Consider the following 20,359-nt stretch of genomic DNA (forward strand, 5'->3'; position numbering starts at 1 on the left):
GCTTGGATGGGGTAGGGTGGGCCTGCTTCTTGGGGCTTTCCCAGGCCAGTTTTCTCTGAGTCTTCCCTTTTCTTCACTGGTTTGGTAGAAGGCATCTCTTCCTCTTGCATATCCAGGTGGGGGCCACTAGGGGGCGGCAGGCACCATGGTAACGAATGGGCTGTTGCTTCCGCACTTGAACTTGGGGCTTGTGAATGGCTAGAGCTTGGTCTGGCTTGGAAGAACTCTGCTGCCTCCTTCTGAGATTACCTTGACGGCTGGGCACTCTGAGCACCTCTTTGCCCCTTTCTCCCCTTTCTCCGAGGGATGCTGCCTCTGAACAGCCTCTCAGGCTTTGACTTCGTGTTCCTCTGGGATGTGAAGAGCCCCAGGCTGCTCAGCAGAAGCGAGAAAGCACTGGTGGGTGGGTGGGTGCATGGAGGAACAGGCGTTCAGGTGTTAGGTTCCTTATGATCCCAGCAGGTGGCAACCCTGCCAAAGAGGAAGCGGGCTCTGAGTTAAAGAAGTTGTCTCCAGACTGCGTAGGTGGGCAGGCGGGTAGGCGTGTGGCTGTGTCTTGAGGAAGTTCTTTTGCTCTGAGGCGATGACAAGCCCAGGTTTCCCATAACCCTGTACTGCACGCGGAGAGCTCCGGGTGTGTGTCAACAGGGTCTGTTACCTCCTCAGAGCTTCCGGTATTTCCCAGAGGGTGTGTGTGCGTGTGTGTGTGTGTGTGTGTGTGTGTGTGTGTGGTGTCTTTGTAGGTCTCTATGTGACAGTGTGATTGCATCCATGAACACACTCCTTTGAGATGGTGTGTGTGCACATGTGTGTATTTTTGTGTCTCGGAGTCTGAATGTGGTTATGTTCTCTTGCCTGCTCATCCTCACAACCCCCCACCCCCCATGGTCCCTTCCCGTGGGCCTGGCGGGCTCAGCTGATGACTGTTTGCTAACACGCTGTTTTTCTTTGCATGCTGCATGCTGGTCCTTTGCCTTACAGAAGCTGCTGAAGGTAAAACCTTGTTTCTTGTTAGCTTTCCCTAATTGCTGTGATTAGACACATGTTGGCTGAGGCGCGACTGTCTGCGTGGGCTGTTCCCTTTCCCTGGCAGCTCTTTCCACTTCCCCACTGGTGGGCCATGGGTGGGTGTTTGTGGTCTCCCCCAGCAGACGCCTGGAAGTAAGGGAGAGGGTATTCTTGGAAGGGGGAGGCACTGGTACTCCCCCATGATGTGTCCCCAACAGGCACAGGTGGTTCTGGTGCTCATTAGAGATGGGCTGGCTCCTCCTCGGACCGCCCCACCCCAAGTTGGTACCCCTGAGGCCAAGTCCTCTAAAAGCGATGGTCAAAGCTGCCTGGGCGCCCTCTGGCGGCGGCAGCATGGAGTTACCTCCTCTTTTAGGACCTGCTCATTCTCACTAGGGCAGAGGACACAGGAAGTGCTTGCGGGCAGCTGCTGGCTGTTCCTGTTTTGCCTAAAGCCCTTCTGGTGTCATCAGGGCTGGTTTTTCCTCCAGAAGATGTTCACTCCCCAGTTGTTGGCCATGGGAGCCAAAGGGCCCAATGGTCATCAAGTGGACTAAGGAGAAAGACCCAAGATGCCAGATCCTTTTTTCCACCCCACAGCTGGACGCAAGCAGTTTGCCCGCCACGAGTGGGCCCAGAAGGCCGCATACCTGTTGGGCTGCAGCTTGGAGGAGCTCTCCTCAGCCATCTTCAAGCACCAGCACAAGGGTGGAACCCTACAACGTTCCACCTCCTTCCGCCAGGGCCCTGAGGAGAGCAGCCTGGGAGATAGCACAGGTACCATGGGACCCTTGGCTGGTAGATGTGATTGGGAGGCCTCATCCGGGGCTCATTGCAGTCTTCTCTGGCGTGGGGAGACTGCTGGGGTGAATAGGTGCTTCCATCAGAGGAAGAGGCCCAGCCCCAGGGCCCCATGCTGACTTGAGCCGGGGTGGGTAGAGAGCATACCCCGTGGGGATTCCCAGGGGGCAGGAGGTAGAGATGATGCTCTTGCCCCACAGGCCCCAAACTGAGTGCACTGGAGTGCTTAGAGGGCATGGCGTCTGGCCTCTACAGTGAGCTCTTCACCCTTCTCGTCTCCCTGGTGAACAGGTGAGTGCCAGGCAGGGCCCAGGAGCTGACCAGCTTCCTGCCGTGACAAAGGCGGGAGTTGACTGATACCTCTGTGCTGGTGTGATTGCTGAGGTGGAGCCATTCTCCGCCAGCAGAGGGCTCATTGTCCTCGCGGGCGACAAAAGGCACATCCTCCCCACCAGGGTCGTGGGCACCTGGGCAGGGTGGAGATCTGGCTTGGGGCAGAACATGGCTGCCTGGGCGCCATAGGCAGACCAGTGGAGCGTGTTCAGTGGTACTGCCCTGGCCAGCTCTGACCCAGGCTCTCCCTGTGAAGGGCTCTCAAGTCCAGCCAGCACTCACTCTGCTCCATGATGATTGTGGACACTCCGGGCTTCCAGAACCCTGAGCAGGGTGGGTCGGCCCGTGGAGCCTCCTTTGAGGAGCTATGCCACAACTACGCCCAGGACCGGCTGCAGAGACTCTTCCACGAGCGCACCTTTGTGCAGGAGTTAGAAAGATACAAGGAGGTAGCACTTGACCTTGCCTCTGCCTGCCCCCGCCCCACCCCCACCCCGGCCCCCAACTTCACTTCCCTGGCGCCCGCAGGGAGGGCATCTGTGGAGAGAGAAGGCACCACCTTCCCCACCGGTGGCTCCCTTCCTCGCTTTTGCTCTGTCATTTCTGTCTCTCTGTGTTCTCTGGAGTGGTAGTCTTGTCCTGCCCCAGACTGCATTCTTACCCTGTGGAGAGTTTGCTCTCCAAGAAGCTGCACCCGCATTCGGGGTCCCTGAGAGCCCCTCTTTGCCCACCCTCAAGGCACCCACCTAGGCCCCGTGAATTCCTGCCTCCACGTGTGTCAGGCCTGGCCTTCCCTGTCTGTCTCCTGACCTGTTAAGATGGTGATTAGCTAGGGCCCCTTCACGAAAGGGTGTCCCGCATGGAACAAGATCTAGAAATCCCACCTCATGTGGAGGTGAGATGAATGAACTGGGGAGCATATTTATCTTGGATGAGAGAAGATATACGAGGCAAATGACAGCTGTCTTCAAGTGTTTCGAGGGTGATTGTGTGAAATCGAGAGTAGGGGTATTCTGCATAGTCTAATCAACTGGTGCGAATAACAGGAATATGCGACTTTACCTCAGTATTGAAGAAGGTTAAAAGAATTTTAGCTGTCCCAATCCCAGCGCCCCCGCCTGGCCATCACACAGGGCTGCACCCCTCAAAGGGCCTGTGCTCACGACCTCTCTCCCTTTCTTCCTAGGAGAACATTGAGCTGGCATTTGACGACTTGGAGCCAGCCACGGATGATTCTGTGGCAGCTGTGGACCAAGCCTCCCATCAGTCCCTGGTAGGAACTCCAGCAAGGGCCTGGACTGGCCTTTTCTCCCCTTGTCTGTTCCTCAACCTCAGTCAGGCCCTTGCTGTTGTAACCTGCTGCTCGGCTGGTCTGGTCAGGAAGTGGCACTGCCTTCTGCCCTTGTGCAGTGACAGCATTAGCCCCAGGTGTCTGAGCCACAAGGGAAGATGTGACCTCCTCTCTTACCACCTCGGGCTCAGGCCCTGTCCTGTGACTGGCTGAGCCAGGAACTCTGGTGTCTCCTCCTCGATGGTGAGGGTTTGACTGGACCCAGAGGACATAGTCATCCCTCCCACTGTCCCCAAGAGACTGGTGCAGCCAAGCAGAACGGGCGAGGAGTCTGTGCAAGCAAGGAATCTGTGCCTGGCTATATATGTGAGCCCTCACCCCTCAACCTTAGGGGCAGGCTTTGTCACACTTTGGACTAGTATCTTGGGTACTTTGCTGCCTGGGAGACCGGCCGGCCTGATGAACACTTGGCATTTGCTGATTATCTTCAGTTAGGGACGTTTCATAGGGACTTTTCTCGAGAATTGGCATTTTTGCTAGGCTCCCCTCCTCTGCTTTGAGCCCTGCCTCCCTCTCCCTCTTCCTTGTGGGAAGGCCCTGCCATGCTACAAGGACGTGGGGCCCCAGGGAGATTGAGTGTCCCCTGGGACAAGTCCTTAAACTGCCTAAGTTCCGTGTCACCCCAGGGAAGCTGGCTTTGCTTTTCCTGGCACCTGGGTTCTTGTGCCGGCCTCCGTGAGAGCCTTTGCCATTCCCAGGAGGTGTGGGGAAGTCAGTCCGTGTGGCTTAGCAGTGGCAGTGGCTCAGACAGTGTGTTCCCTTCTTTGCTGTCCCTATCCGATGGGCCTTAGCACCTCTGGAACAGGGACCCCTCGGTGCTGAACCTGTTGAGCACTGTCCTTCATTGCCCAGTCCTGCCATGCAGCTCCAGCCAGTCTGGGACCTTAGCTGCCCTTCAGTGCTTGGCCACATCCTGCTTCCTCCTGAGAATCACACAGGCTCCCTTGGGCAGCCATGGGGTGGGGGTGGGGAGGAGATGCAGGCAGCTGGGTTCAAAGAAAGGGAAAATGGCACTTTTCTTACTTCTCTTGTCCCCCAGTCCCTAAAGGCCAGGCAAGCATGGGGTGTGGGGGCGGTTCTGTCTTCTTGCTCAAGGAAGACTTGGAAATGCTGTAGAAAAGACACCGTCAGACCAGCTGTGGCCGCAGACCTGGTTTGTGTGGCCTGCGTAGGGTGTTAGAAACCAGAATTCAGTATTTCCACCTTCTCTTGAAAAGCTGGAAGGTTTATCTGCACTAGGCCAGTGTTCCTCCAGGACAGAAGTTGGCTCCAGCTGATTGGGAAATAGCCATTTCCCTCAGATGGGGACACCTGCTAGGCAGTCACCCAACTCCACCCATTTTGGCTGTTATATCTGTTAAGTCGCCTGTCTTACAATTTGGACGCTCAAGTTTATGACCCTGCAGGAATCCCCCCTGCAGTGCTCTGAGCCCTCTCCGTGTCCCCCCCCCCCCCCCCCCCCCCCCACTGCCAGGGCGCCCAGGGTTAACCCCAGCCATCACTGACTGACTGCTTCCTTCGGGCCATGCCCTCTGCCCAGGGACCTTCCAGACTTCATCTCGTTTAGTCTGCCTGGGAGGTGATGCCCAGGGAGTGAGGGCCACACAGCCTCACTTCCAGCAGGGTGAGGATGGTTAACAAGAAGCCTTCAGCCTTTGGTGACTTCGGACACGACTCCTAGGAACTGTGTTTTGCTGTGGGCTTCTCTCTCTAGTCTCTCTCAGGCTCCCTCTTTCTCCTTGCTGCGCAGCTGCTCCACAAGGTGTCAGCCGTGAGTGGCAGGAGCTGCAATGCATGTGCGTATGGGTGGCGTGTCGATAGTATGTGGTCGGGCCAGGGGCTCCGTGTGACACGGGGGCATTTCTTCACTTCTCCGTAGGTCCGCTCACTGGCACGCACCGACGAGGCAAGGGGCCTGCTATGGCTATTGGAAGAGGAGGTGCTGGTGCCAGGGGCCACTGAGGATGCCCTCCTGGAGCGCCTTTTCTCCTACTATGGCCCCCAGGAGGGTGACAAGAAAGGTAGGTGGTACCCCTAGAGGGCTCTTCTGCTACCCCTCGGAAGGACCCACTATTATACGGGTCTAGATGGTACTGTCTGGAAGGGCTCGCCGGGTCCCTGGGCTTTTTTGGGGCCTGTGCCCTGATGATCTGAACCTTACTTCTCCCACCCTCAGGCCAGAGCCCCCTCCTGCGCAGCAGCAAACCCCACCATTTTCTCCTGGGCCACAGTCATGGCACCAACTGGGTCGAGTATAATGTAGCTGGCTGGCTGAGCTACACCAAACAGAACCCCGCCACCCAGAACGCCCCCCGGCTCCTGCAGGACTCCCAGAAGTAAGGACACCACTCGCTCTTCCACGTCTCGTCCCCAGGGCTGGTTTTGGCCTCCCTGGTCTAAGAGGCCCCCTCACCAGCAGGGTTGATTGCCTCTACTTCCTGAGAGGTGACAGCCAAGGTCAATTGGTCTTGAGGGCCTGGGAGTGGCCTCCTGGATAGAGGTGGGATGGACGTGGTTGGAGGGACCTATAGTTTGAAATCTGAATAGCATCTCCACGTTCTTCATAGAAGACAGGAGTAGTAAACACACACACACACACACACACACATACACAAAACAAACAAACAAAAACTTTAAAATGGAGTGCCTGGCTTGGTCACAAAAGCATGTAACTCTTGATCTCAGGGTTGTGACTTCAAGCCCCACACTGGGTGTAGAGATTACTTAAAATACCATAAGAATTAAAAATTTTAAAAGAAGGCAGAAATAGCCTTAGAAACCCCTCAGTCATACAAGGCCTGTCATTCATTTGTGTATTTAGCAGATAACTATTGAGCACCTGCTCCTTGACTGAGACTCTTCCGGGTGCCTGGCAGATAGCAATGAATAAAACAAAACTCCCTGCCCAGTTGGGGGGTGGGGGGGGACAGGGGGGGAGAGCTCAGATAACAACCAGTAAATGTCATATGCAGATTCTATGGTATGGCAGAGGATGCTGGGCTCTAATCTCTCCTGCCACACTGGACCTCTGCCCTCCCTGGTGATGGACAAGAACAGATCACTCTGCTCTGTTCAATGACTGCCTACCCCTAGGCTTCTGTCCCCCTCCACCCAGTGGTTTTCTCTTCTTCCTGTTCGAAGATCTGTCTACAGTTTCTCTCTAGGGTGCGGGACATGCAGCCCCAGGCCAGATAACCCAGGCCACTGGCCACGATGATATGGGGCTTTTGGGGGTGTCCTAGGAACTGGGAGAAGGAATGGCCTCCACTACGCTCTCAGTGAGACTTCTTTCCCTCCTTCGCCCTTCCACCTCCGGCAGGAAAATCATCAGCAACCTGTTTCTGGGCCGGGCGGGCAGCGCCACGGTGCTGTCGGGCTCCATCGCAGGCTTAGAGGGCGGCTCGCAGCTGGCGCTGCGCCGGGCCACCAGCATGCGGAAGACCTTCACCACAGGCATGGCGGCTGTCAAGAAGAAGTCTCTGTGCATCCAGATTAAGCTGCAGGTGGTGAGTGTGCCCGCCCAGGCTCTGGGGCCCTCTCGGGGCTTCTCTGGCCATTCTAGGCACACTCAACTTACCTGGTGCCCACTCAGCGTCCCACTCTGACTTGACTGCGCTCTTTTTTAGTCCTCTTTTCGGTACGGCTGCCTGAGTGGCCATGCAGGCCGAGTGAGGGCATGTCTTGGCCATTGGTGGGACACCTGCCATCCCGTGGGGAGCGGAGATGCTGATGCCAGTCCCAGCTCTCCTGACCCCCGGCCGGGCCATCAGAATCCACTGAGGCCTGCCTCTTTCCCTTTGGCAGGACGCCCTCATAGACACCATCAAGAAATCAAAGCTGCATTTCGTGCACTGCTTCCTGCCTGTAGCAGAGGGCTGGGCTGGGGAGCCCCGTTCTGCGTCTTCCCGCCGGGTCAGCAGCAGCAGCGAGCTGGACCTGCCCTCGGGGGACCACTGCGAGGCTGGGCTCCTGCAGCTGGACGTGCCCCTGCTCCGTGCCCAGCTCCGCGGCTCCCGCCTGCTTGACGCCATGCGCATGTACCGCCAAGGTGGGCCTCCCTCCCTCTCAGCTACTGCTTCTCTTTTCTAGAACTGGCTCCTGCCCCTCCCCACCTCCCAGATGGGGCCCATGGGGCTAGAGGGGTGCTGCTTCCCCGTCTGGGCCCTAGATCTCTTTCCTCCTCTGGTGCCTGCTCAGTGGGGGTCTCTCCAGCCCAGTCTGTTCCTTTCTCTTTTTCCTTCCACCTGGCTGACCCCCTTCTTCCTCCTCTCCCTTCTCTATTCCAATCCTCCTCACCCCCCACCCCCGTTCCCCACGTGCCCTATTCACACAGCTCCTTCTTTCCCCCTTCCCTGCTCTGCCCACAGCAACAGACCCACTCAAGCTGTCTGCTCAGTGGTGCTAACTACCTCCTAGAGCAGGCCGGTGGCTGGGCTGCACCCCTGATGAGAAATGAGGTGCTAAATTTTTCTGAAGTATGTACAATTCCCAAGAAAGGTCAGACAGACCCTTTTTATGGACCCATCTGGAGGAGGTGATGGAAAGGGTGAGAGTAATTAGCACAGTTGACCCTTGACTAACTGGTTTTGAACAGTGCAGGTCACTTATATGCGGACTTTTTGTAGTATGGTACTATGCCTGTCTTTTTGCTCCCTTGTGACTTCCTTAACGACATTTGCTCTCTTCTAGCTTTCTTTATTGTAAGAATACGGTATATACTACACATAACACACGACAATGTGTTAATCGACTATTTCTGTTATTGGTAGGGCTTCCAGTCAACAGTAGATTATTAGTAGCTAAGTTCTGGGGTGGTAGTGGGGGGGTGGGGAGAGTTAAAAGTCATACTTGGATTTTTGACTGCACAGGGGGTCAGCACCCTTAACTCTCATGTTGTTCGAGGATCACCTCTAGTTCACATCTTTAGAGTATTTACGGTACACCAGGCACTATTCTGAACTCGTCATAGACATTAACTCATTAATTTTCCCAACAATCTCATAAGCCATAGGTGCTATTACCATCCCCAGATGAGGAGACTGAGGCTTAGAGATGTTAAGTAGCTTGCCTGGGGTCACACAGCTCTTGAGTGGTACAGCGAGATTTGACCCAGGTGGACCAGCTTCCAAGTCCATGCCTCTTGAGTAGGGCTTCATTAGCCTGAGAAGTTAAGGGTTGCCAGATTTCTGCCCTTTTTCCTTTTGATAGAACTGGCAGGGTCCCACCGCCCATAGCCAGATCCCCTTGAGGCATCCCCATGGACTCCATCACTTTTCCTTAGCAGCCAAAGCCAAAATACGGGCTCCCTTCCCTGCTCTAAATAAATCATTGATCTGTCCCCACGTCTTGATATGGAGTTGGTGTTTATTATTTCAAAACCAGATTGTTACCGCTCTGAACCAAAATCAATGTGCTTTACTCAAACAAGCAGATCGATGAGGCCAGCAGCGGCAGGCCCCCCTCCCCTCGCCCAGTCCCCAGCCACCATCGATAGCGCTGATGATTAATTAAGATGCCAGGCGTCCGGACCTGCTATCCTGGCCCATCAATTTAATTGCAATTCAGATACAATCAATAGCTCACTTTGTCTTGGCCCCTCAGCGGCCCCCGCCTCCTGTTTCAATTATCGGGCACACGCATCAGCCTCATCTCCCAGTTGGAGGGTTTCCCAGAGCTGGCTAGGCCGGTGGAGTGGAGCGAGCCCCCGACTAGCTGTCAAGAGCCCGGCTTTGGAGTCCAGTTCTGCCTCTAGCTGCAGCGTCTGTGACCTTGAGCAAGCCGTTCGGTCCACCTCCTCGGCCTCAGCTTCCATGCCTGGAAGATGAGTTGTATCTGCTCTAAGACCCCTTTTCAGTTTAAATTCTGTGAATCTGTAAGAGTGGCTCTCGTGGTCCTCTGCCACAGGCTCTGGTTCCCTCAAGTGGCTCAGGGTAACTTCCTCCTGGCCACCATCCCGACCTTGCTCCAGGCTAGAAGCCATCTGACCCTTGCCCTCACCTCAAGCCTTAGGGAGGTCTCTGCTAGAGGTAACACTCTTCAGGGAAAGAGAATCTATAAGTCTTGGTCACTCAGCCTAAGGCTCAAGGTCAGGATAGGAGCACTAAGGGTGCCCTTTCTGTGTCTTGCTTCAGTGGACTGAGGAAAGGAAGGTAGCATTTTATTGAACACCCATTATGTGAGCCACACTGTGATTTCTACATATTTTGTCATTCAAGCCCCATGACTACCATGCAAGATAAGTGGTAGGTCCACCATTTAAAGATCAGGAGACTGAGAGTCAGAAATGTTGAGTTGGGAATGCAAGCTGGTGCAGCCACTCTGCAAAACAGTATGGAGGTGCCTCAAAAAACTAAAAATAATTTTACGACCCAGCAATTGCACTACTAGGCATTTATCCAAGGGATATAGGTGTGCTGTTTCGAAGGGACACATGCCCCCCCCCCATGTTTATAGCAGCACTATCAACAATAGCCAAAGTATGGAAAGAGCCCAAATGTCCATCAGTGGATGAATGGATAAAGATGTGGTATATATATACAATGGAGTATTACTCAGCAATCAAAAAGAATGAAATCTTGCCATTTGCAACTACGTAGATGGAACTGGAGGGCATTATGCTAAGTGAAATTAGTCAGAGAAAGACAAAAATCATATGAGGACTTTAAGAGACAAAACAGATGAACATAAGGGAAGGGAAACAAAAATAATATAAAAACAGGGAGGGGGACAAAACATAAGAGACTCATAAATATGGAGAAAAAACAGAGGGTTACTGGAGGGGTTGTGGGAGGGGGGATGGGCTAAATGGGTCAGGGGCACTAAGGAATCTACTCCTGAAATCATTGTTGCACTATATGCTAACTAATTTGGGTGTAAATTTAAAAAAATAAAATAAAATAAATGCTATTTACAAGTATCCTCTAATCGGTGAATGGATAAAGAAGATGTAGTGTATATATATATATATATACAATGGAATATTATTCAGCCATAAAAAGAATGAAATCTTGCCATTTGCAATGACATGGATGTCATTAGAGAGAGTATAGTAGAGTATACTAGAATATACTAGAGAGAGTCAACTAGAGAGTATAACGCTAAGCAAAATAAGTCTGTGAGAAAAAGACAAATACCATAAGTTTTCACTCATATGTGGAATTTAAGAAACAAAACAAACGAGCAACGGGGGAAAAGAGAGAGAGAGAGAGAGAGAGAGAGAAATCAAGAAACAGACTCTTAACTAGAGAGAACAAACTGATAATTGACCAGAGGAGAGAGGGCTAGGGAGGGTGGATGAAACAGGTGATGAGCACTGGGTGATGTATGGAGTTGTTGAATCACTATATTGTATACCTGAAACTAATATAATACTAGATGCTAGCTAACTGGAATTAAAATAAGAACCTAAAATGGAAAAAAGTACACCAGTCTAAAATTAAAATTTTGTTTTTCTCTCTGTTAAAAAGAAGACTTTCTTAGATTATTGATCTGCTCTTGATAAGAAACCACAACATTTTTTTTTCTTTATCTACCCAGAAAAACAAGGTTTCTATATTTGTTTTTATCAGGGCTCTAATTACCTAAGAAACCTAAAACTTGTCTATATTAAAGGAGCTGAGTTTTGCTAAAAATTATATAACCTTCTATAGAATCTCTTAGTGCCATTTTGGTTAAAACTTAAAACTTAAGTTGTATAATGATCCGTAATCCTATTTAGGCATGTGCTTTCAAACTTTTTGATATTTTTTTAAAATTTTTTTTTATGTTTATTTATTTCCGAGACAGAGACAGAGCATGAGTGGGGAAGGGGCAGAGAGAGAGGGAGACACAGAATCAGAAGCAGGCTCCAGGCTCTGAACTGTTAGCACAGAGCCTAATGTGGGGCTCAAACTCACAAACTGTGAGATCATGACCTGAGCCGAAGTCGGTCACTCAACCGACTGAGCCACCCAGGTGCCCCCAAACTTTTTGATATTTTTAACAAACTTCCCAAAACTTTACATTCTAAATAAAGTTTTTTGTGACTAAAAAAAAGAAAGAAAGAAATGTTGAGTGGGTCACCCAAGATCACATGATGCTAAGAGCCAGGGTCAGGATTCCAACCCCAAGCCTGTGCACTTTTCCTCTCAGCTACTCTCTGTTGCCCTATTTTCTGTTTCCTTATTAAGCCCTGAAGACATTGTTCTCTCTGGGTTCGAACAGAGTCATAGACTCGGAGCCTAGAAAGCATCTTAGAGGTCATCCCGGCTTTCTTCTCCAGGTGGTCCGCCATCCTCCGTTTGCACACCTCACTGACAAGGAGCTTGCTTCCTTCTAAGGGAAACTGTTCCCTTTGTAACCTTGAAATCCCGCTGGAGGGCAGCCTCCTGTCCCTTGCACCTGCCTCTTCCCTCTCCACCCCTCTTTCCTGGGCCTGCCTCAGCCACGGCCTCTCCTCCCCCTTGAGTTTCTTCCCCTTCCAGTGACGTCCCTGCCTGCTACCTGGGTGCCAGTGGCCATTGGGCGTGCCGGGAGCAGACGGGGTGCTGAAGGACCGACTCTGGACCGCCCTCTCTTTAGGTTACCCTGACCACATGGTATTTTCCGAGTTCCGCCGCCGCTTTGACGTCCTGGCACCACACCTGACCAAGAAACATGGGCGCAACTACATCGTGGTGGATGAAAGGCGGGTAGGTCTGGACCCCAGATTCCTCTTCAGACCCCACTCCAAGCGGCTACCTTTCCTCCCCTAGAGAGACCCAGGCTGGCCCTTGCTCAGGCTCCTGGTTTTGGCCGACCGGGGCCGGGACAGGGGCACATGGCAGCCAAGCTGTGGCGGTGGGGAGAGGGCAGCTTGGGGAGTCAGAGAAGAGCACCCCCTCTGGAGGCCAGCGCTCTGGCGAGCTGGTCGTCTAAGAGCCTCCCAGGTGGCAGATTGGAACTAATGTTTTGGGTGTACCATTGGTAGCACCTGGGCCCTTCAGCCTCAACTCCCACATCACAGACTGGTTCCCACAGCAGGAAGCTGTCCAGAGGTGAGGCAAGCAACCCTCTTAGGGAGAAGATTGGTGTGGTTAAGGCCTCCTGGGCCAGGGTAAGCCGGAGGCTCCTGGGCCCCTTGTCAGCACAGGGTGGTGAACTCATGGCTGCAGAAAGGGAGGCCTCCCTGCCATTCTGGGCTATCTCTCAGGCTATCACTCCCCAGAGGAGCCCTGCAGACAGCCAGAGGGATCCTTGAGCAGAGGACCCCTCTTTCACTGTGCTCTGGCCTCAGGCTCCCAGCCTGACTCTGAAGGCATCTCAGACCTTACCTTGGCTTCCCTAAGACGGAGAATGGGGCTGAATGAGGCAGAAAGCCCCCATCCCCTTGCCCCCTGAGTCACAGACCCATATTCACGGAGGCCTCTAAAACTTCTTTCCATCCGGGACTTGCCAGTGTCCTAGGCAAGCTTGCTGTGGATGTAGATGACCCAGCTCCCCTCTGTCTGACCCCTGACCTTTATTCCAGCCTCCCACTCCTGGCTACACCCAGCACCTTGTCATCCCTGGAAACACTTCACTTCAGAAATCTTAAATTCTAACGTGGCCTTCTCTGACCACAGCCCTCTACCTGTGCACCTCACTTCTCTCCTCTCAGGACACTTGCTCTTTGACCCTGTTGAGACCTCTCGCTTCTGGACCCCACTCCATTCCCTTCTAACTTTCCTTCCTTTTCCACTCAGCCTCAATGCCGTGGTCCAGACCTCCCATCACTTGGTCTTCGTCACCCTCAGCTCTCCTGAGCCTCCCATGGCACCCGCCCCCCGCCCATGGCCCCCCCCCAAACAACACACACATACTAGGGCCAGCCTCCAGGCATCTGTGCTCCTCCATTTGGGACTTCCAAGAGCTGTGGGAGAAAATTATACAATTGGGTAGACTTGAAGTCCTACAGGTTCCTGGCCTCCAGCCTCAACGGGGCCCTTGACATGGCCCAGCAAGTTTTTCATATGCCCCATCCTTCCCTGGCCCCTATTCTAAGCTCCTTCCCTGCTGTTCCATTCTCCATCTTTCTCCTCAAATTTCCCCCTACCACACCTTCCCACATCATCCGCCCAGCAATTGACCTTGCCTCTAAATGCTAATAAAATTGAGGTTCCAACTTCCTCCTCTGCCTTCTGTACACTTCTCTTCAGGTGCCTCCTTCCTCAGCCCTCCTGTCCGGGTGGGAGAGGTAGCCCTCCCCTCATCCAGTCCCTTCCTTCTGTGCTTTGGAATCCATTCCTGGTGGCTCCCTGGAGGCCTGCTCCATCAGTGGTAATTGTTCTCTCTCTCTCCTGTTCCTTCAGCCTCTCCTTTTTCTGTCCACAGAGAAACATGCTGCAGACACTGTGCTCAGAAAGGAGGCTCCCGCCAACCCTCTCTCACCCCAGACTATTGTCTGTCACTGACCTGCCCCCGTCCCACCGCCATCCATCCCTCCACCCTCAGCTGCCTAGATCCTGGCCCTGACACCCTGGGACTGGTCTCCTATTGCCCCATGGCCTCCATGTTGCCAGCGCTAATGGGCACTTTTCTGTGCTTCTTGGCCCATGTGACTCTCTTGACAACTCTGTTCTTTTGGAAACATTCTCTGCTCTGTTTCTTTGCTGCCACTCCTGGCTTTGCTCTGGTCTCTCTATTCTTTCTTTCTTTGTCCCTCTGAGCTTCCTTTCTTCTACCTCCCCCTTCCTTTAAGACGCTCTCCCTGGATGTCCATGTTTTCTATTCTACAGCCTCTTCCTGGGCAACCTCATTCACACCCATCACTTCAACTACTGTCTACGTATTGACGACTATCAAATCAATACCTGTAGCCCAGGCCTCTCTCCTGAACTTCAGACATGCATTTCTATCTAGCCGTTTTCTGGACTTCTCTACCTGACCTTATAACACCTCAAACTCAGAGCGTTCAGACCAAACTGATTCGATTCCATCGCCCCCCAAACCTACTCTTGCCCTTCCGTTTCCTACCTTGGAGAATGGCACCATTAACTGTTTAGCTACAGAAGTCAGAAACCTCAGTCGTCTACCCTGCCCTCTCACATGTGGCAAGGCTCTGCCTCCTTGACTCATCTGCATTTCCGCCTCATTCTCTTCCCTGTGGGTCAGGCTCTAGCCTCCCCTCTTATGAATTACTGCAGTAACTGCCTAAGGGATCTCCGTCCATTCTCCCACCGTGTGCCAGTGGGATCACTGAAAAATGCAAATCTGATCATGTCCCTCCTTGAGAGAGCCCTCCATGGGTTCTCAAAGCACACAGGCGCCTCACCCTTTGGCTACTGCCCCCCTGTCTAGTTGCACCTTAGCTGCCCTATCCCCTTCACTCCTGCTGTACTCAACTGTCTGGTTTCCTTGGTGCATTGTTGTAGTCTCCAGGCCTTTGCTCATGCCCGTCCCTCTGCCCGAAATGCCTCGTCTCCTACTTTGGCTAATTCTTACTTGTAGCTAAAGACTCAACACAAGCAACACCTCCTCCAGGATGCCTTCCATGGTTCCCTTGTCTGACCTAGTGCCTCTCCTCAGTGTACTTCACTAATTCACTTGTTTCACCCCCCAACAAGACTTGTTCCTCTCGTAGTCATCTTTACGTCCCCAGAATCCAACACAGTGCCTGACACTGCAGATGCCCACTGAGGGTGCTTGTTGAATAAGTAACAGACTGTCTCAGTGGAGGATGGGAAAGGCTCGTGACTGGGCAGAGTCCTGCGTGGAGACGGGGGTGGTCCCTGGCCTCCCTGACAGGGGCATGTCTCTGCAGGCAGTGGAGGAGCTGCTGGAGTCCCTCGACCTGGAGAAGAGCAGCTGCTGCATGGGCCTGAGCCGGGTGAGTCGTCCCTACAGGAAGGCAGCTGGGCCGTCCCTCTCCGGTCACCCTTGTCCAGACAGCTGGCCCTTCCCTTCTGCCGCAAACTTGACTTTCCCTCCCTCTGAATAACTGGCTTGTTCAGTGCCGTGAACACCCCTGTGATGTCAGGAGGGAGTGAGTGGGTTGGAAGGTGGCCCTGAACTTGGCCTGAGTCCTGGTGTGGGGAGTGGGGGAGACAGAAGGGAGGAAAGCCGGACAAAGCGGGAGGGCAGGAGTTGTCCAGGGGACCCTTTGGTGAGTCATCCAGGGCCGCCAGGGTCCCAGAAGAGCAAGCAGGACACAGTGAGGCTGGGCCGGCACCACCTGCCCACAAGCCCGATTCCTCATCTGAATGGAACGTGGCATATAAAAGGCAGGCACGCCCGGTCTGGGTGCCGGTCTGCCGAACTGCTGTCAGGCGAGCGTCCCTCCCGCAGACAGGAGCCCTGCGCGCCCCTCTGTCCTGAGACTTGACAGGTGGCATCCACGTATGTGCCCCGAGGGCTGTGGTGGGAGGGAGAGCATTTGGGAGCCACGAAGAGGGTTCTGAACCTGTCCACCTGTCAGCAGGGAAGGAGGGAACTCCGGGTCCCAGGGCTTCGTGGGGAGCGTGAAGTGGAAGGAGATGCTCGCAGAAAAGGCTCGGTGTTGCTTGTCCGCTCTGTTGTCTCTGTTCTGTATTCTGAGTCACAGTCTCACCCTTCCCTTTCCCGTCCCCTGGCTGTATCTGTGTCTCTGCTGGTTTTCCCTTTTCCTTGGGGCCCTGGCAGTTCCTGCTGGTCTCTTCCTTGGCTTCTGGCTCATCATTTTGTTTCTTTCTTTGTTCTCTGGGTCTTCTGTGGTCCCACTCTTTTTGTGTCATTTTTCTGGTTTAGGTCTCACTGTGTTTGACTCGACCTCTGCCATCCCCAACCATCTGTGAGCCCAGGGGCTGCCAGCTGAGTTTCCTCCCTGGGAAGCCTGCAGTCCAAGGTTTCACTTCAGCCTCTTGGTCTCTTGGGCAGGCTCCTACCCCTCTGGCAGGCAGGACTGCTGCTGGCTGGCATTGGGGTGGCACTTCCTCCAAGGCACGTCTCGGGCAGGAGTGGGCCTGTGCAGGCTGGTCCTCTTCTCGGCTGCCATCTCAGACCCTCTGCTGCATCCCAGGTGCCTGGCCGAGACGGGCCAGCCCCAGGGCACACTCGTGCTCAGAGAGGAATTAGGGGCAAAGCTGGATGTTTGCTCACATCTGATTTGGGGGAGAAATTTCAGGGCTTCTAGGCTGTGGTTGGGCTGGCTGGTGAGCAAAGATTCCATGTGTTGGTCGCATTGCGGCTGAGGAGGCGGTCTCAGTCTGAGCCCACAGGACCCTGAGGGTTCAGGCAGGGTGTTTGGGGATCTGAGAGTCTCTTGAAATTTGCAAAATTTGTGTGGATGGGTATGTGGGGGAGGAGAGGGCTCCGAGCTTTCACCTAATACTCAAAAGGACTCTTAACCCCACCAATGTACAGCTGCTCAGGAGAGGTCTAAGGTTCCCTGCCCCAGTGCCTAGACCACCATTTCTCTTCTCATTGTGAGACACTGAGAATGGGGGCCGCTCTCCATCCCGTAACCCGCCACCTCCCTTCTTCGGCCCTAGTCGGACACCCACGTGCGCTGGCCACTAGCCCATGTGTCCACCTCTGGGGGGGCTTGGATATTCCCCACCCCCTGGTGGAGTCTCAGGCTCACACATTGTGGGAAATGAAGGCTCAGGTAGGGCTTGAGGCCCATAGGAGATCCCAGGCACTCAGCCCCAGCGTGGGATTTGGGGAAACGTTGCAGAGGACCAAGCTGGCTTTCTCCTAGGCCAGCCCCAGGGGACTAAGTTTCTGTGGAGTCGCCAGAGGCAAAGCTTTCTCAGCAGAAAGTGTAGGCCCTCTCCCCACTTCTTCACTGAAGGAGGAGTCTGGGGATATTGGTTCTGAGTGTTTCCTGTGGAGTTCACATCTTCTCTTGGCCCCCAGAAAGGGAATTTTCTGTGTTCTGGGCAAGGTGGAGGTGGGCATATTCCCGGATATCCGTTTGCCCTCTGTGAGGATCCTAGAGTCTTTTTTCACCTATATATTTCCCCCTCTTCTTCTCTTAGCAGGGGAAATTTTACCCAGCCCCAGCTCAGAGCACCAAAGAGTGAGAGGAAATGCTGGATGTAGGGGCGCCCAGCTGGTTCCTCTCATGTCTGCTCTCCAGCCCCCAAACCTGTACAACAGGTCCCTTGATGGGGCCAACCCCCGCCCACCCCACTGGCTTCTTCATGAGATGAAACCTGGGTGTGTGTGTGTGTGTGTGTGTGTGTGTGTGTGTGTGTGTGTGTGTGTGTGGAGGTGGGATGTTGGCACATGAAAGAGGAGACTGTCTAAAATGAAACTGAGTGGGGAGGGTGCAGGGAGGGTACCCCCTGCCCCTTGCCGCACCCTTTCTCTGCCCACGGCTGCTGGACCTTTCTCTTCTCACACACATTCCCCACCATCCACTTCACCTGATCCGAGGTGGCTGGAGCCTGCGGTGGGCCCTGCGGTGGGCTGTGGGCCCAGGGGGCAAGGACGGTGTTGCTGGCAGTCCTGGGGGAAGAAGCCACCGTAGATGTTGCTGAGGGGTGTCCTGTCCCCATTTGACAGTGGCCGCTTCATTTCCTTCTTGTCCCAGGTTCCTTCCCTTTGACTTCCCTCTCCTTTTATCTCTCTTTGAAGTTAGATTCCCCACCCTACTCCTCTCCTTCCAAAACACCGCCCCAGCCCCCAGCCTGGGCCTCCTCCCTCAGCCATCCTGGGGCCTCTCCTTGCTCCTTCCCTCCTCTCTTGTTCCCTTGGATTTTCAGGTTCTTCCCAGGCCAAGGGCCCCCTCCCAGGCCCGCCCGTCTCCTATGCCAGCTGCCTGTTCCCCTGCTGGGTTGCCCGGAGCCCATCACCCACCTTCATCCGGCCTGCTTCTCCACAGGTGTTCTTCAGGGCTGGCACGTTGGCTCGGCTGGAGGAGCAGCGGGACGAGCAGACCAGCAGGAACCTAACCCTGTTCCAGGCGGCCTGCAGGGGCTACCTGGCCCGCCAGCACTTCAAGAAGAAAAAGGTCCCACTCCCCGGCCTAGGTGGCAGAGCTGAGTACCTGGGGTGGGGGCGGGGGTTCAAGGGGACATGCCGGCGCAGGAGGCTGGTCTTGGGGCCATGAGTTATTGTTAGCTGGGGGAGAAGAGGCACGGGCCTCCCAGGGCTAGCATGCCCTGGGCCGGGGCGGGGAATGGGCAGCTCCTGGGTGCCAGAGAGTGTGCTGGTATGCCCAGCTCTGGGGCTGTGTGGCCTGGTCCTAGGGCAGGGGTGGGGGGCAGGGCTTAGGGGAAGGTGGGCTCTGGATCATAGGCTGCTCCATGAAGATTAAGGAGCTGTGTCAGCGACTCCTTTTCTTATTAGCAAGTCCATAAAACAGCCAGCACCGCCGCCTCTTGTGTTTCAGCAAGATTAGGTTTTATAGCACATCTAGGCCAGGGTGCTGGAAATAATCAGGCAGCAAATAAAGCAGATGAAATTATTCCTAATGACGGCAGAGCGGTTAGTGCCCAGTGCGGTGCTCCCAGCGCCGGGCTCTCTGCCGCCCACTCTCTGAGGGATGGGGAGAGGCTGAGAGCCAGGGGTGGTGGAGGGAGTGTTTGAATGGGGCGGGGGCGGGGGGGTTCAACCTGGCCGCTGTGCTGCTGGCAGTGGTGGGGATCCTGGTTGCGCTTGGGACTGAGGTCCCTGTTGTGCACCACCCCCGCTCCAACTCAGATCCAGGACCTGGCCATCCGCTGTGTGCAGAAGAACATCAAGAAGAACAAAGGGGTGAAGGACTGGCCCTGGTGGAAACTCTTTACCACCGTGCGGCCCCTCATCGAGGTGCAGCTGTCCGAGGAGCAGATCCGGAACAAAGACGTACGTAACAGCCCGGGAAGGGCCAAGCCAATGGGAGAGGACAGGTTCATCCGTGTGGTCAAAAGCCTTGCCGGCTTGTCTTGGGCTCCCAAGTCCTCTTTATTTAGTCCAGAGAGCTGGTGTCCTTGAACTATGCCCATCAAACGGAAGGCATCCCTCTGGGGTGCTGGCTAAGCCGCTGGGTAGCCTCTCGGCATAAAATCGCAGGCATCCTTAGCATCTGGGGAAGGGTCCAGGGATAGGAGCCCCTGGGAGGCAGTGGCTTCCTATTCCCCGTGTCCTGGCCCGAGCTTCACCAGCTCCCTTCACCCCAGGGGTGCTGATTCCAGGCCCCAGCCTCCTGCAGTGCCTCTGGCTCACTTTGCCCTCTTTACTGCACCCTAGGAGGAGATCCAGCAACTGCGGAACAAGCTTGAGAAGGTGGAGAAGGAGCGGAACGAGCTTCGGCTCAACAGCGACCGGCTGGAAACCCGGGTGAGTGACTCCCAACACCAGGCCGACTGGCCACCTGTGCGGGGTGCCAGGCCTAGGAAGCGCCCCCCCTCCCCCGCCCCGCCCAGGGGTTCCAGCTGAGTGAGGCAGGCATTTCAACTGGTGGCCACTCCCTCCCCCCAACCCCAGATCTCAGAGCTGACATCGGAGCTGACTGATGAACGCAACACAGGAGAGTCCGCCTCCCAGCTGCTGGACGCAGAGGCCGCCGAGAGGCTCCGAGCCGAGAAGGAGATGAAGGAGCTACAGGTGAGGGCAGGGCCGGGGTGAAGACAGTCGTGCCAGTGACTACCACGCCCTGGTATCCATCCGCTCCCCCCACTGGGGACAGGTGGCCCGGCACCCCTGTCCACCCTGGGTGAGCACGTGACCGTGGTCTGCGTGGCTCAGGGCCCTGGCTGGTACCGAGTGAGGGAGTGGGACGGCAGCCTCATACGCCTCCCCTCTACAGACCCAGTATGATGCGCTGAAGAAGAAAATGGAAGTGATGGAAATGGAGGTGATGGAGGCCCGTCTCATCCGGGCAGCTGAGATCAACGGGGAGGTGGATGATGATGACGCAGGTGGGTGTGAGCCCAGAGGAGCTCGGCAGTGGCCTGAGTGGCAAGC

General features: G+C 54.7%; 1 protein-coding gene across 9 annotated transcripts in view; it reads left to right on the forward strand.

The window, feature by feature from the left end:
• MYO18A (myosin XVIIIA) overlaps positions 1 to 20,359 on the forward strand; it is a 101,789-nt gene that overhangs the window by 57,821 nt on the left and 23,609 nt on the right. For all 9 annotated transcript variants that reach the window (XM_042916521.1, XM_042916523.1, XM_042916522.1 and 6 more), the window contains 16 exons: positions 982 to 993; positions 1,609 to 1,785; positions 2,010 to 2,100; positions 2,399 to 2,591; positions 3,329 to 3,415; positions 5,373 to 5,514; positions 5,670 to 5,829; positions 6,813 to 6,999; positions 7,298 to 7,541; positions 12,053 to 12,162; positions 15,252 to 15,317; positions 18,294 to 18,422; positions 19,115 to 19,258; positions 19,643 to 19,732; positions 19,880 to 19,999; positions 20,202 to 20,313. In XM_042916521.1, coding sequence (XP_042772455.1) covers positions 982 to 993; positions 1,609 to 1,785; positions 2,010 to 2,100; positions 2,399 to 2,591; positions 3,329 to 3,415; positions 5,373 to 5,514; positions 5,670 to 5,829; positions 6,813 to 6,999; positions 7,298 to 7,541; positions 12,053 to 12,162; positions 15,252 to 15,317; positions 18,294 to 18,422; positions 19,115 to 19,258; positions 19,643 to 19,732; positions 19,880 to 19,999; positions 20,202 to 20,313 — 2,064 coding nt within the window. The remainder of the gene's footprint in view (positions 1 to 981; positions 994 to 1,608; positions 1,786 to 2,009; positions 2,101 to 2,398; positions 2,592 to 3,328; positions 3,416 to 5,372; positions 5,515 to 5,669; positions 5,830 to 6,812; positions 7,000 to 7,297; positions 7,542 to 12,052; positions 12,163 to 15,251; positions 15,318 to 18,293; positions 18,423 to 19,114; positions 19,259 to 19,642; positions 19,733 to 19,879; positions 20,000 to 20,201; positions 20,314 to 20,359) is intronic.

The sequence above is a fragment of the Panthera leo genome, chromosome E1, assembly GCF_018350215.1.
Source record: "Panthera leo isolate Ple1 chromosome E1, P.leo_Ple1_pat1.1, whole genome shotgun sequence".
NCBI classification, from domain to species: domain Eukaryota; kingdom Metazoa; phylum Chordata; class Mammalia; order Carnivora; family Felidae; genus Panthera; species Panthera leo.